We start from the raw sequence: 16699 nt of genomic DNA on the forward strand, positions 1-16699 counted from the left end.
ACTATTATTTGGCACTTAAAAAAAAGAAAAAAAAAAAGAGCTATCAAGCCATGAAAAGACTTGGAGGAAACAAAAATGCATATTACTAAATAAAAGAAACTAATCTGAAAAGTTGTATGATTCCAGCTACATGATATCCTGGAAAAGGCAAAAACTATGGTGACGGTAAAAAGATCTGTGGTTGCCAGGGGCTGGGGGGGCGCGGGGAGGGAGCACAGAGGATTCTCAGGGCAGTGAAACTATTCTATTTTTTTTGGATAAGTTTCTTTTATTTGGAATAAAAATGTCCAGTTTTGAAAAGAAAAGTTTTCCAAAAAACATAAGTCCTCAAACCACAAGTTTCCCCATGATGAGGTGGATTCCTGAACACTGCAGAGGGATTACTGGAGATGCTGATTGCTTAAGACATTAATAGGAAGGCACTGAGGAACAGCAGGGCCAGGCTTCAGTCAGACAGACGTGTGCTGCCGTGGAGGAATTGCATAGGCTGGCTTTGAAGTTGGCTTCTCCTTTGCTTCTTTTTATTTTGTTAAACTTGTAGCTTTACTTTCCTCAATTTCTAGAATATCAGTTTCTAGATATTCTGGTTTATGGGTTATCATCATTTTGCTTTATTCCCATGTCCCTGATCTGTAACTTCACCCACCCCACTTCCCCTCTATGGACTCCACGGTGGCTTTTACTGAATTCTCTGTACTTTCTGTTACTATGTAGTTATAGAGTGACCTGAGAAGTGAAACTCATAAATCGAGTTGACCTAATACCAGGGCTTTGTGCACAGAATCCACCAATCTGCTCAGAGATCGCCTGATCTGAACCACATCCCCCACTGTGCTCCCTGGCTTCTGCTCATGGCAGTAGATTTGGGGTCCAGGGCACCTTCAGAACTGGACCACCTTCCCGGTGGAGCATTGTGATTTACAAGGCCTCTGGGTCCTCTCTGGGGTTGGCCTCATTATTGGTGGACCTGCTGGTTTCAGGACTTAATGAAGCTCAGGTTGTTGATGTCTCATCGCAGAAAGAATTCAGTGAGAGCCAAAGTGATAGGTAAGACGTGGATTTATTTAGAGAGAAACACTCCACAGACAGAGCGTGGGCCATCTCAGAAGGCGAGAAAGGCCAGGGCAGTGAAACGATTCTGTGTGACATTATAATGGTGGATGCATGTCATCACACATTTGTCCAAGCCCAAACCCATAGGATGAACAACACCAAGAGTGAACCCTACACAGCATTGTAAATCGACTACACTCCAATAAAATTAAAATTAAAAGAAAACAGTGAACCTGACGTAAACCATGGACTTTGGGTGATCATGAAGGGTCATCAGTTCTAACAACTGTACCTCGCTGGTGCTGATGTTGATAATGGGGGAGGCTGTGTATGAGTGGGGACAGGGGGTACCTGGGAAATCTCTGTATCATCCTCTCAATGTTGCCACGAACATAAAACCGCTCTAAAGAAGTCTCTACTATATGTATGTATATATATGGTTACTTCTGAGAGAGAAGATTTAGCATAATTTCGATTTTTCCTTTTGCCTCTGTTGCGTCTCATTTTTCTCCAGTAATCACGTCTCACTTGTGTACTTTTTCCCAGGAACACTGCTTCTCAAGTGGTGAAGCAAAGTGAAGTCTGGAGAAGGGAACACTTGGCCACATACCTAAGAAGCCTCCCTCAACAGATGTCCCATCGTGATCAGATTCAGCGCAATATTTCAGTCATGCAACTATGTGAGAAAAGAGTTGCAATCACCTTTGTCGGAGCTGGAGAACTGGATCCCCACCTCGTGGAGGAGATGCTCCGTTTCCTCCAGCCAGGACAGTGACAGGCGCAAGATGTCCAGCGCCACCTTCTGGAGCCCTGAGACAGGTGGGCTCACCTGCAGGCGCTGCAGGAGGTCGACCTCCTTCTTCAGGTCATTGCTACAGCAAGACATTTTCATGCACGCCTGGAAAGAGATGAGGTCGTGAGGAGCCCGGGCACCCTCGCCAGAAATAGCACCTGACGGCTGTGACCCGCGAAGAGCAGTGTTCCTGACGTGCCCGTGAAGCAGGCAGCGCCAGATGTTGGCCGCCCTGGGACGGCCCAGGTCTACTTGCGTCTTTTGGGGGGCGGAAGGAAGGAGGCAGCTTTTATTTCATGTGCACTCTAATTTGGACTCTGGATGGTCAAAGAGACCCTTTGTTTAGGTATAGGCGATTCCAAAGCCAAATGGCCAAGGACGATTTGGCTGAAACGAGAACCAAATCTGGCTACAGAATTCCTGCTGAGATCAACACACAAGCTGGTCATAAAGTGCGGTTTCCTGATTTGAAAGAGTGCTGACAAGCCAACATTTGCACAGACTCCCCAAATAGTAGCTGCGTATTTCCAGAGAAAGCAGAAGCAGCCGCCTGATGTGATAAGCTGGATCCCTGCGTGGGGGCCACGGAGTGGGGGCTCTGCCAGACCCTCTGGTCCCATCTCCTCCAAAGTCAAAGGCAACAAGGCTAAGAGCAGCCTTCCGCTGCCGGGACAGAAAAGAAGAATGCAAATAAAGAGCAGAATGTTCCTTTGGTTTCTCTGGAAATAACACGGGGCTGTTTTTTCCTCGGGGTCTGGGGCCTCCCAAAGGCAATACTTGGAGTGTGTCGGGCAGCTTCTCCTTGGCCATGCCAAGTTCACCTGGGAGGCGTTTCTGGAGGTCCTTTGCTTTCTGATCCCAAACAGATTTCTCCAACAAGAGAAAAGGTGGACTAAAAGCAGAGCTGGACAATTTCCTGAACAAGGAGCACAAAAATGAGACACAGGGGACATCTGAGAAATGGAGAAGGGGGCACCTGGCAACTGTCTAAGGATGTCTTCAGCTTCACGATGTTCTCTGTCATTTCCTCCTGTTCGCAGCTGCTGAGCTGGGTCTCCTTCTGCAGGGTCCGCTTTTTCTGCCGAAAGTTGATATTGTCCTCTGTGACCCTGGTGATCTTCTCTATTAACTGGTGAGAAAAAGAAAAAAAAAAAGGATTTAAAATGCAGGGTGGGGCTTCCCTGGTGGCGCAGTGGTTGGGAGTCCGCCTGCCGATGCAGGGGACGCGGGTTTGCGCCCCGGTCCGGGAAGATCCCACATGCCGCGGAGCAACTGGGCCCGTGAACCATGGCCGCTGAGCCTGCGCGTCCGGAGCCTGTGCTCCGCAACAAGAGAGGCCGCGATAGTGAGAGGCCTGCACACCGCGATGAAGAGTGGCCCCTGATCGCCGCAGCTGGAGAGAGCCCTCGCACAGAAATGAAGACCCAACACAGCCATAAATAAATAAATAAATTAATTAAAATGCAGGGTGGCTCTGGGGGAAGAGGACCTGGAGGGCTTCAGCTTAAACTCAGAGGAGGGAGGTCCTGGCATGTTTTGGCGATGGCTCTGGAGGGTGGATGTCGGCTCTGTCACCAGGGCATGTTTCCCAGGATCAGAGATGGTTTTTAAGAGCCAAAGGCCTGTCATGTGGCCACGAGTGTGTTTTAGATTCTTCTGCATTCTGGGAGTGACTCATCACGCTGAGCCTGATGCTGTGGGCCCCTACAAAGGATGTTCTCCAAGAGAAGCCCGTGGTGTGATCTTTTGACCCGCGCTGACACCCAGGGTTGGAGAGGATAAACGGAAGAATAATAAGGCAATCGCTACAGCCAGAGGCCCATCCTCACTGCCATATGCCTCTTCAGAAGGAACGAGCGAGCGAGGACGCACCGTCCATGCTGAGGCCGCCCCTTTCCTCGCGGGACTAACAGAGGTTAACCGTGCAGGTCTGGAGACCAGACACGGTCCTGGGTGGTTTAATTTGATTTTCACAGAAACACTGCAAGGGAGTTTAACTGGCTTTTACTTTAAAAGCCAGGAAGTCCCAGAAAATCATAACAAATCTTTATGGTGTGGCAACAGTGTGAAAAATATGTACCACCAACAAAAAACAGAAACATATGCTCCCAGTGTCTGGAGTCCCGGGTCCCTGAAGGAGAAAGCGGGGAAGAGAGACGAACCTGCTCATCGGAGACGGGTCTGTCCTGGAACGGTTTCACGCGTCCATAGGTGGCCTTGATGACCTGACTTCTGAAAAGCTCCAGCTGCAGCACAAAGAAAGGGAAGGGGATGAGGTGAGCGGTGCAGCTGCAGCCACAAGGGTGGGGGAGGCGCCTCCGTCGCTGGGTCTGGGAGAAATTGGTGAGAAGGCTCTGCACACCTTTAGTGGTCATTATGGGTAACTAACACCTTCACCTCTCACCGGAAGGGGCAGTGCCCACACAAGAGAGGGGGACAGCAGGCTCTAATGACTTTTCAGGTGTGCCCGCCTAACCTAGCCGACGCACATGGTCAGCACACACACGTCTCGGGCTCTCGGAAGATTATCCAGTGGGAAGTCCAGGGCCAGGAGCGCTCTTCCGTGATTGCTACGTTGGCAGCAGGCTGTGAGATAAATATTGAGGCTGTCAGCCCGAGTAACTCGTGTAATCAGCAAGGGCGCCTGGGGAGAGAAGGAGGTGCTGCCTGCTGCCGTTTTGTGCCTTAGACCTTGTGTCCTGAAGACGACGTCTCCTGTATTCCTCTCCAGGTCCCCGGAGCCTGGTGCAGTGCTTGGCACACAGCGGGCACTCAATACATGTTCATCGAATGCTTATAACAGAAACGTCTGTCAGGTCAGATATTCAAAGTCCTCTACTTCAGTTCAGCCGGTTTTTAATGAGTGCCTCCCTGGTGCTGGTGTCTTCGTATTACGGATGATGAAACAACGCAGTTAAATTAAATCAGGGCTTCGAGAATGACGAGTTCAAGATGCCCCAGGCTCATGAGACCTGAACAGCAAAGAAGCCCAAGTTTCTCTGGAAATTTACCAACACGATGGCCCTTGGCCTGGGTTTTTGGCTCACTGGCAAAATGTGGTCATGAAAGGCTCTATAACAGAGCCCTGAAGGACCATAAGGGCCACTGAGTCAATGAGAACGTCCACAGGTCCCAAGACACAGGAGTCTGCTGCATACCAGGGAGCTCTGGGAAGCCAAGCAAAGGAATTGTGACTCTCCTAAGGACACCTCTGCAGTCATCCTGCCGGAAGCCAGATGGGTTATTGGAGGGACTCTGTGTCGTCTGCTGGTTTCATGGCCAAGGGAGGGTCCTAGCTCGCCCAAGGAAGAGGTTATGTAGAGAGGGCCCTGTGGACGATGGCCCGCATTACCACCAGAGGCGCCCTACGGGACTGCTTGGCGGGGGGGTGGGGGTAGGGAGGGACAGGTCCTGCTGGACGATGGGCTGAGTCCTGTGGTCACTGGCCTGGGGAAGGGCAGGACCTCAGGCCGGGAGCGGGCTGTGGAGACAAGGGGGTGAAGCAGGAAAGCCCAGGCAGTGCAGAGAAGCCTCGTTCGTCCTTTCTCTCTCGCGTCTAGACTTGGAGGAATCTCAGTGTCTCTGAGGGTCTTCCTGGATGACCCCTGGTCAGAGCCATGACCAGGCCCTCGGCAAGTGGCGCAGATCATGCCCTCAAAGCAGGTGTGCGCCGTGGGTGCAGAGTGCCAGCAAGGTGAGGGGTAGCCCAGGTGCATAGAGGGAAGCCCAGACTGGCGGGCTCTCTGCCTTGCTGAGGGATCGGCACCCTGAAGGAGAAAGGACACCGGGGGTGATGGTGTGGAGATTGGTTGACGAGGCTTTAAAACCTGCCTGAGGGTTAGCATCATCATTTAACTTGTGGGTGCCTCTGAAGTTCAGCGCGTGGGAAAAATTCTGGTCACACTGATGGTTCAGACTTGGATGCTACCAAACGGAAGGGCTTTGGGAGCTGGGCTGGGTGGGATGGAGGGCTCCTTTAAGGATTGTGGTTCCTAACCCTTTCTGGTGGTTTACAGATCCTTCTGAGAATCCAGTGAGTGACGAGGTGGACTCACTCTCCCAGAAAAAGAAAAGCACAAACACATACACGCAAAACGTTCTTGGTCCCCCTGGAGCCGTGGCTGCCAGGAGAGGATGCCTTGTGGAGGAGTCCAAGATGGGCTGCCCTCGGTGGGCCGTGTTCTGGAGGGCCAGTGCCCCATCTTGGGTTCTCGTTTGCTCTCCCTTAGCCTCTGGTGAAGGCTCGTTTACATGTTCTGGCCCTCATGTCTGTGCCACGTGTAAGAGGAAGGGCCACTGGGCCATCTTGGGTCAGAGCCCTGGGAAATGGCCCTCTCCCCACCCTGCCCATCTCCATCTGGCATAAGCCGTGGTATTCTGGGTTTTAATTTATTAAGAAAAGTGGCAGGACTTCCCTGGCGCTCCAGTAGTTAGGACTCCGTGCTTCCACTGCAGGGGGCACGGGTTCCATCCCTGGTCAGGGAACTAAAATCCTGCAAGTCACGCAGTTTGGCTAAACGAAACAAAACAAAACAAACAAACAAACAAAAAGAAATGTGGCATTTCCCTGGGGACACTGACTGTAGCATCTGTTTGGGGGCCCAGAGGAAGAAAGATCGCTGTAAACGTCAGGACAAAAAATTGTGAAGGAGAAAGTGCTAGAAACACCACTGGGCTCAAGAGCTCAAACCCTTCTCAAGAGGGAAGCACACAGCTGGTTCACGGGGGCGGGCCTTGAGCTGGGACCGGCTGCTTGCTCAGGGCCCCAGGCAACAGCAGACACTGGAGTGGGCAGCTTCCCAGAAGGAAAAGCCTCTTTAGTGACGTCCACTGGGGACGCGGAAACCGCACAAAGCCCTGCCCCTGAGATAAGCGGGTGAACTGAACCAGGCCGTCTTCCTCCTCTCTCATCCCTGCCGGCCGCTTGGGTGCGGGATTCCGTGGAGAGCACGGGCCCGTGAAGCGGCTCTGCAGCACGCCTACCTGACCTACTGCCCTTTCCAAATTGGCTTTAATGAGGTTTTCTCTGGTCCCCATTTCTTGCAGCTGAAGCAATTTCCTTCTGGAATCCTCCTGAAGCTTCTCTTCAACCTGAAAGGATGATGAAAGCGTGGGCTTTGCTGCTAATGTGACCATCATGCCCTCTGGGGAAACTCTTCTGGGGGCGCTAATGGCAGTGGGGGAGTCCCTGAGGGGTGGGGACAGCTGCAGCACAGTGGCAGGGGTCACAGGCACGCACGGGGTGGAGGCAAACTCACAGGGAGTCGCTCCCTACGGGAAAGGGTCGAGCCCTGCACCCTGGGCTCAGCTATGTTCTACCGCGGACTCCAATCCCAGCTCGGTCCCTAACAAGCTGCACGACCCTGGGAAAGTCATTTCACTGCTCCGTGACTCGGTGTCCCCATCTGTCAAACGGGGATGATGATACCAGTACCACCGCACAGTTATTGCGGGGGTTCAGTGTTTGGAATAGTGCTTAAGGGCTCCGTGAGTGTGTTAAGTACAGTTGTAACCTATGAAAGGTGGACGGGAATGTCCGCCGAACAGTCTCGTTCTAATAGCTCGTGATGGGTACTTGGAAATGTTATTACTGGGTTTATCATCATGACTATTTGTCGTTACCACTTTGAGCACCCTCACTGGTGGAAACCTCTCTGCAGGCTTGCTAAAGCAATGTCTGTTAAGAATTGCAGCCTGCAAAGGAAGGCGTTTAAAAGTGGAGAAGCTGGCCTACTTTTCCCCCCTCGCCTGGGTAACAGTCAACGCGCGATAAGCTTGGGAATGCTCCACGCTACCCTTCGCTGGCCAGTGTAGGCCTCGCAGCTGCTCAATTCTTGGACGCACCTGCTGAGCCCTGGGCTCTGGCACTAACAGGAAATGAGGCAAAAACTCTCGTAAATAAATGGAAAGATTCTGTGCTGAAACCACTTCACAGGCTGTTTACTAGGGATCTGAAGAGGGGGATCACAGGGATGTAGTAAAAGGCCCAGAAAAGCCCTTAAGAGCTTTCTTCTGAGTAGTGTGGTACAGTGGAAGAGTCTACCCAGCTCCGTTACCTTGGAAAAGTCACCTAACCTCTCTGGGCCTTAGTTTTCTCCCAGGTCTAAACACGCTCTGACTTCTAGTTCAGCAGCCTTTTTCATATGCTGCAAAAGCCAAGTCCAACCTTGGACTCTGCCCTTATCTGTGTTCTCCATGAACGGCCCCCATTCCCATCCCCAAGCCTCAGAGTCACCTTCAGCGGCCGCCCTGCTCCCTCTCTCACACTCGGTGGTCTCACGCCTGTCCTCCAATCCCTCTCACATGCAAGCTGGCCCGTGACAACTGGCCTCCTCGCCTCTAGTTCAGTTTCTTCCAGTGCAATCTTAACGGTACTGTGAGAGTTACCCAGCTGTAAGGCAGCTCTGTCCAACAGAACTTTCTGCAACGATACAGGTACTCTGAGCGAGGCTGTGCTGTCTAATACGGCAGCCACCAGCCACACCTGCGTATCGAGCACTCGAAACTTGGCTGGTGTGACGGAGGAGCTGAATATAAAATTTTATTTAATTTTGATTAATTTCAGTGTAAACGGTAACATGTGGCTGTTTGCTACGCCAGGGTAACTGAAGTCCGACGAACCCGGAGTCAGACAAAACCGACTGTGCAGCTGGGCTACTTCCTGTACTAGTAACTAGTAGCCTTGACTTCCTCATCTGTAAAATGGGGAGGATGATTTCTAGGTCACAGCGCTGCTGTGAAGATGAAGAGATGAAATGTTCGGGGTACTGCCTAGTACGTGAGAAATTGTAACTATCATTTTCACCCTTATTACTGTCCACGAATGTCACTGCATCAGTCCCTTGTTCAGAAGCCTTAGTAGCTCCCCACTGCCCATGGGGTACAGAGCCCAAGCACCTGAACGAAGGCAAAACACCAAGCCAGGGATTCAAGAAGCCCCTACGAACTCTGAACGAGGTAAACAAAAATGAACCCACACCTAGATAAACCATAAAAAAACTGCTGGAAATGAAGGGGAAAGACAGTCTTAAAAGCAACCGGAGAAAAAGACAGATTATGCAAAGGTACAACAGTTAGGCTTACAGATGACTTCTAAATAGAAGTAATAGGAGCCACGAGACAATAGTGACATATCTAATACTATCTCGAATGCGCTGAAAGAAAAGAATTGCCATCGTAGAATTCAATACGCAGTCAAATGTGTTTTAAGAATGAAGGTTAAATATACATCTCCAGACAGACACACAGGCACATCTGAGAATTTATCATCAGCAGGGGCCACAGTGAGGGAAAACACTAAAGGGTATTCTTCAGACACAAGAAAAATGAACCCAGGTGGATGATCAGAGAGGCAGAAAAGACAGGCAACAGTAAGGGTAATGTGTGGATATGATACTGACTATAGAAAAACACTAATGTCTTTTGGGGTTTTAACTATCAAGAGGGGTTTAGAAAATGACAGCAATGGCTTATAAATCGGAGGAGGTAAGTGAAGTTAAGGTGTTTGAAACTCATTGCACTGTCGAGGAGAAGGGCGTAACTATCGACCATTGTTGCCTCTTGGTAAGTTAAGAATGAGTATTGTAGTCTTTAGGATGACTACTAAGAGAATAGTAGAAGAGTGAAAAACTTAATTAATGTGTGATTTTGGTGAGTCAAGGATGAATGCTATTGTCTTACTATTACTAAAAGAATAGTAAAAAGAGTGAAATATTTCCAAGCTAATAGAGGGGGAAAGTGGAATGAGAGAAAACCATCCACTCAGAAGGAGGCAAGAAAGGAGAGAAAAAGGAATATAGCACAGATGGTACAACTGGTACTGAGCATTAAGGTCGATTTAAACCCCAGCACATGAGTAATTACATAATATAAATGGACTAAAAGTCAAAGATTGTCAAACTGGATTTTGTAAAAACGATACGCTATCTGGAAGGCATATGTCTAAAACTTAAGACAAAAATTGACAGAGAAAGTATGAAAAAGATATGCCATGAAAACTCTAACCAACAGAAAGCCAGTAATGAAGCTAAATGACAAAGAAGACATTAAGGGAGAAACACTACTAGAGATGAAAAGGGACATTTCACGCTGATCAAAAGTTTCGTTCTACAGGAAGTATTAGGATTCTAAGTTTATATGCACCTAGTAACACAGCCTCAAAATATATAAAGCAAAAATCGTTAATATTAAAAGAAGAAACACACAAATTACAAACATGTTGAGATTTTTAAAAACATTCTCAGTGACTGATGGAACAAAAAGACAAAAAAAATCAATATGAGAATTTAAAGTTGGAACAACATCATTGGCAAACCTGATTGAATGGATCAATTCTTTCTTAGATAATTTCACAATTAAGATTTGAAGGCAGTCTAGGGTAGTGGTTACACACAGGGGCTTTGGAGTCAGGCAGACCTGGATTCAAGTTCTGCCACAACTACTTTATGCAAGTGAACTTGGTTAACTTCCTTCACCTCCGTGAGCCTCAGTTTTCCCGACTGTAAAGTGGGGTTAACACCAGTATAGACTGCATGGGGTCATTGTGAGGATTAACAGAGATGATGCAGGTGGAGTGCTTGCCCCAGAGTGGTTGCCAGGCCGACCTGTCCCCGCCATACCTTGCTCTTTTCCCGTAGCGTCTTAGAGATCAAGCTCTGCTCGGTACTGCTCCTTTTCAGCTCCTCCCTGAGCTTCTTCATTTCTTTCTCCATGTCATGGATTTGCTGAAAAGAGTTCCAACAACAGGGAAGTCAACTTCATCACTCATTTCATCCGGTTCATTAAGGCAGAAACCTAGTCTGGGATTCGCTTAATTCCTTCCCTTGGGGGCCAATTCTACATCTTTAAGGCAAAGTAGACTTTCTTTCAACGGATGAAATGAAAGTGCTGGGTGAGGGAAATTTTGAGTTTCTTTTGAAGATCAGCATGGATCCTGGATTAAACAGTACAAGATACCTATCCACTCATTAGAATCTCTTTCCTTGGGGTATATTTTTGAGTTCAATCTAAATAAGGGCTGTTTGGAAGACACAATGGGCACAGTTTGGAAGAAAAGAACAATGAAATTTTTCTTTTTTCTCATTTGAGGCAGAGAGGTGTGTTCCTGACACAGAGAAGAGCACACGTCTCCTGCCCCCGTCCCAGGCACCGTCCTTCCCAACGGATGGAAAACGTATGCCTGGTGATGTGCACGAGGGTTCGGCTGGTACAGGGGGTGAACATTTACATTTAGTGGTCATCTTTTCATTGTATGAATTTTTATGTTCACCTTCCATACAAGGCCAGTGATACATTTGCTTTTTATTTTGTTTTTATGAATTGGTGTAAAATTGAATGTATTTAAGTAAAAATACGTAAAGAAGAGTTGTGTTAATAACAGTGCTCAGGGCTGTGATGAAACTTGTGACAGTGGATCATGGAAGTCTGGGCATCACAAGTCCAGGGGTAGGGGCCACGGTGAATTTCCTTCAGCATGTGGTGACCACCCTCTTCCCTTTACCCAGGGCAAAACCTGATGAGGGGCCTTGAGCCAACTGCCCAGAAAATCTGGGGACAGTATGTTCCATGGTCTTTTCACCCATCTCTTTGAGGCTAGCAAATCAAAGAATTATGAGACTACATTAACAGACAAACACCCGGAAAGCCCCAGAGCTTGTGCTAGCTAATGGGCCACGGGACCCCTCCAAAACCCTGAAGGTCCCAATCTAGGCTTTCAGTGGACACCTAGGGGTGAGGAGGTTCAACGCACGGTTTTGCAGAGTTTTAACTCTTTCTCCTGGGCTTCCCAGTGCTCATTCTGGGCATCTTCCTTCTGTAACTCTTCTTTCAGCACTGAGCACTGTGGAGAAAAAGGACAAGGCCACGGGGGCTTGGCTGGGGGTCCCAAGTCCCTGTGTTCACACCCAGGAGTGTTTCCTGCTGTATAACCCAATCACACCTCTGAATTCTGAGAGGCGAGACCATTTGTGTGATGGGAGCATGGGATCCTGCAGTCGTTTCCAGTTCACCCCTCTCATGAGTTCTGAGAAATAGAGCGTCTAAATTCCTCTTCAAAAACCAGCAAACTTCACCGCAGGGGAAATGCAGCATTGTAGAGTCTGGGTACTTAGGGTGCAGGAATTGGGATGTTTTCACTCTGTGACCGGTGAGGGTGGAGGGGGCGGAACCAGTGAGCTCGGGTCCATCTTAGGGCTTTTGTGCAGGTTGCATCTCAAAGACACAACTGCCCCGACTGGTGTGGAGGGGTAAACGGAGCTGTCTTTCCCGAGGGCGGCTCGGCAACAGGCATTAAGGGCATAAGGATGGATGTGCCTTCTTTTGACCCAGCAATTCCCACTTTAGGAATGTACCTTAAGGACAATGGCTGGAGAAATAAGTAAATCTGTAGTTTCAAGGATGCTCTTCACAGAATTGTCAGTAACAGTGGAAGAAAAAAAAAAAAAGAGGAAACAACCCAAGTGTTGTTTATAACAGCAGACCACTTTATAACACTGGGTACATCCAGGAGAAAGTATGTAGCTTTTAAGACCAATGATAAGAGCGTTGATTTATTAGCACGGGAAAATAGTAAGTATTTAAAAATTTAAAAAATGTGCATTGTATAAATTCACTATAAAATGATTGATCGATTTCTAGGCAAAATATAGAAACAAGACTGGAAGAACACACATGAAAATATTAACACTGATTTCTCAAGGTAGCATTTCCTCTCCTCTCTTTTTATTTTTTCTTTTCAATGTTATCTACTTATTTTTCTAAAATTAACACACATGATGTACGTCATTAAAAAAAAGGCATCTCAAATGTTCACGAGAGCAGTACCCTTGGTGGTGACGAGCCCTTGTGCTATTGGCCAGCACAGGCTAGAGGAGAAGGGACCTCATTCCAAGGTCGATGAGGAAGGGGAAATGGGGACATAAATCAGCCAAATGCACTTCAGGAGGTAGAAGAGCCAAGCAGGTGCTGTCTTTGCGTATTCCTTCTACTTAGCACCAGCTCTGCATCCCCTTCCCGTCCCCAACACACACACACACACACCACATAAAACAGCTATAGCACATGTGTGGGAAGACACTCTGCTTGGGAGAAACGAATGCAGAGGGCTTGGCCAGGCAGCTGACCCGGGGCAGAGGCAGGTGAGCACAACTAAAACCAGCCTCCCACTTCTCAGAAAACGATTTTGTCATCCCCATTTCACAGATGGGGAAATGGAGGCCAAATAAGTTACAATCAAAGAAAGCTCTGGGATTGGACCCTGGTCTGTCTGATCCCAAAGCTCATGCAGTGCCTTTCACCAGCTCCAAACTGGGTGTGGTACTACGTACCGGGTATTACTTATTGTGCCTTTTCCTTGGAACCTCAAGATCTGTTCTCACCCCACCCCCATGCAGACCTAGCTATCGGGTAGCCGCTGGGAATCTCTGAGTTGCCACCTGAGATGAAAGCTTTGAGGTTTTACCTTGACTCACAGAAACAGACACATCATACAAATACTGAGAAATCTTATCCTATAGAGCCAGGATTCTGAAGTTAGCATTGAAGGCAAGATTTGCAAATAGTCAAAGTTACATGTAAAAAGCTCTTTGCTTGCCTACCACGTTCATTTTCCATAGAGAAATTCTACACAGTAAAGTCTAAGGAAGAAATGAGAGTCTGCGTGTTTGCACCTGCATCTTCAAACCTTCTGCTTTGAAGGCAATTATGAGAACCAGTGGTGCTGGGACCATGATGCAGCCGTGTGGTCATCCTTGCTCACAGAGAGATCATATTCTGTTTAATATTAAACTTTGCAATGGCAGTATATGCTAATAGGTGTGTTTGTTGCTGGGAGTAAACAAACTAATTTATAATAGGGGTTAGAAAATGTTTGCTGGATTTGAATATATATCATGCTTATTCTGAGCCACATACACGCTGTACTTTGAAAAGCTGCAGAGAAGTTGACCACCTGCCCAGCAGCTACCCTCCCTGCGCCCCTGGACTGGCCTCATCTCACCACCGTGTATCATGTGACTCCCCTGTGTCTGCTTTTCGCAGCTACAATTTGCTGATGACCCGACACTCACTCTGGAGCTGAGGGCTTGGAGCTGGTGATCCTTTTCTTTGTTCTCACTCTTTAGTTGATTCACCTCCTGTTTTAGTTGTTGAACTTGATCATCCTTTACTAACACATCTCTTTGCAAAGATGACACCATCTCTGTAAAAAAACCAAACCAAACCAAAACAAAAAACTCATGGAGGTCAAAGAGGCAGGAAGGATTATGGGCAACACCATGGCTGTCAGCCGACGTTCGGACAAGACCTTCCAAGCCCGGGCCACCACCGGTGCCCGCCTAGAACTGGGGAGGCTTTTTCCAAGGGTCCCAGAGCAGGAATGGGAATGAGACAAAGTCCACGGAACATGGTTTGAGGCTTCAGTGAGAATGAGGGGCAGTCAGCACCAGCGAGAGGAGAAGCCTTTGGGGGCCCCTTGTGGGCACAGGCCAGGCGAAGCCAGGAGGAGAGGCCACACCATGGGCCTGGGGAACAAAGGCGCAGCACAGGGAAGGTCCAGGAATTCTTCTCCAGAGGCCAGGAGACGGGCTTGTGGCAGAGGGCACTGCTGGACACTGTTGATGGGCTGGTTGGTTGGACCCCTCTCTACCACTTTTTAGCTTGGTGGTCTTGGACAAGCTGTTTCACCTCCCACTGTCTGTCCCGCACAGAGTTATTGTAAGGGTCAAATGAGACGGTATGTCCCAAGCACACAAAGTGGCTAAATTATGTTTGTTACATGGCGCCTATTATGTTTCTCGGCAGCCGGCTTCCAAAATGGCCCCAATGGTCCCTGCCGCCTAGGATTCATGCCCTGTGTAGCCCCTCCCACCCTGAATAGGGCTGACATGGGTAACCAATATGATACTGTGGAAATGACGGAACGTTTCCTCCCAGGCTGGGTCATAAAAGACACTGTGGCCTCCTCTTTGCTCTCTCTTGAATCACTCACTCTGGGGGAAGCCAACTGCCGTGTTGTGAGGACACTCAAGCAGCCCTAGAGAGAAGCATGTGTGCTGAGGGACTAAGGCCTCCAGCCAAAAGCCACATGAGCAGCCATTCTGAAGGGGGATCCTCCGGCTCCCCCTGAGGCTTTAGATGACATGACTGATGCCCCAGCCGACATCTTGACTGCAACTCATGAGAACTCAAAGTCACCCTCCCATCAAATTCCTGAACTACAGAAACTGGGTGAGATAGTAAATATTGGTTGGGGTTTTATCCATTACATTTTGGGGTAGCTTGTTATGCAGCAATAGATAACTACTCCATTACTGTAGTATCTTTTTTTAAACATCTTTATTGGAGTATAACTGCTTTACAATGGTGTGTTAGTTTCTGCTTTATAACAAAGTGAATCAGTTATGCATATACATATGTCCCCACATCTCTTCCCTCTTGCACTGCAGTATCATTTTGAATAAAAGTGGGAAGAAGGGTGCATAAATGCCGTGGTATTGGGTTATCTCATACGGTTCTTTTCTTGGAAGAACATTAGGCCCAGTTTCATTGGTAGGTGTCAATCAAGAATGTATATGAAATAAAGAACAAAATGCTCCAGAATTTCATTTTAAAAGTGAGCTTTGGGCTTCCCTGGTGGCGCAGTGGTTGAGAGTCCACCTGCCAATGCAGGGGACGTGGGTTCGTGCCCCGGTCCGGGGGGATCCCACATGCCGCGGAGCGGCTGGGCCCGTGAGCCGTGGCCGCTGGGCCTGCGCGTCCGGAGCCTGTGCTCCGCGACGGGAGAGGCCACAACTCCAGGACATGGTTAAGTTACTTGGAAATCCCTCTGGGGCTTGCCACACTTTGAGTGGGTCCAGCTCATCTCAAGCGTTATCCCAACCCGGGTCTGTCCCGACTCCCTGATTGGAGAAAGTGGGATCTGAGACAGGCTTGATGCTTGGATGAGGTTTGACTGGCCGCCATACGGGAGGAGGGTGAGGATCAGCGAGTTCATCCTTAACATTCCTGGGGCCCAGAACAACACCTAGCCTGGGGGAGGTTCTCAGAAAATATCTGAGGACATCCCAAGTTAGGGCAGAGCGCAAGCAGAGACCTGGGGGCAGCAGGGGGTGGGGGGTGATTAAGTTGCAGAGTGAGGCAGAAGAAAAGCGCAGATCATAGAGGTGGTGATTCACGTGCCACTCAGTGCTGTGCCTGGCTTTTACAGCTGTGGGTATGTTTCCTGCCACGCGCTGGCTGCTTTAAGAGTGATGTGCCCCTCCGAGGCTCACTGCCTCCTCCCTGTTACCTGCTTCTCTCCCTCCCCTCGTATGTGAGTGGTCCCATCCTCACCAGGTCTCTAGACATGTCAGTTTCTGCTTAAAAAACTCCACTGGATTCCCAACACCCTTAGAATAAAAACCCAGACCCCCCGACCCTGCCCAGCCCCACAATCCCTTGTGCACTCCATGCAGCCTCACTTGCCCTTGGTTTGTCCTTGCCCACCTGAAACAGGTCCGCTCTAAAAGAAGGGCGTAGCCGTTGAGGATACAACATAAACTGGTTAGAATCAGCTAGGTCCAAGGGGGCATAAGATTCGACTTCCAGTGGAACTTGAGCCTCATTACAGGCTCATTGTAATACATTAGCGAAATGACACACCCACCAGCACCAGGACAGTTCTGAGGCTGACCATAAAGGTTGAAAAGTGGGTGGTGGGGCTTCCCTGGTGGCGCAGTGGTTGAGAGTCCGCCTGCAGATGCAGGGGACACGGGTTCGTGACCCGGTCCTGGAAGATCCCACATGCCGTGGAGCGGCTGGGCCTGTGAGCCATGGCCTCTGAGCCTGCGTGTCTGGAGCCTGTGCTCCGCAATGGGA

General features: G+C 49.0%; 1 protein-coding gene across 1 annotated transcript in view; it reads right to left on the minus strand.

Moving 5' to 3' along the window:
* FHAD1 (forkhead associated phosphopeptide binding domain 1) overlaps positions 1-16699 on the minus strand; it is a 133766-nt gene that overhangs the window by 54417 nt on the left and 62650 nt on the right. The window contains exons 8-14 of the mRNA XM_024749888.1: positions 13912-14042; positions 11595-11684; positions 10465-10569; positions 6830-6937; positions 4009-4092; positions 2823-2975; positions 1756-1951 (exon numbers count right to left, since the gene is read on the minus strand). Coding sequence (XP_024605656.1) covers positions 1756-1951; positions 2823-2975; positions 4009-4092; positions 6830-6937; positions 10465-10569; positions 11595-11684; positions 13912-14042 — 867 coding nt within the window. The remainder of the gene's footprint in view (positions 1-1755; positions 1952-2822; positions 2976-4008; positions 4093-6829; positions 6938-10464; positions 10570-11594; positions 11685-13911; positions 14043-16699) is intronic.

This window comes from Neophocaena asiaeorientalis, unplaced genomic scaffold (assembly GCF_003031525.2).
Source record: "Neophocaena asiaeorientalis asiaeorientalis breed wild unplaced genomic scaffold, Neophocaena_asiaeorientalis_V1.1 scaffold275, whole genome shotgun sequence".
NCBI classification, from domain to species: domain Eukaryota; kingdom Metazoa; phylum Chordata; class Mammalia; order Artiodactyla; family Phocoenidae; genus Neophocaena; species Neophocaena asiaeorientalis.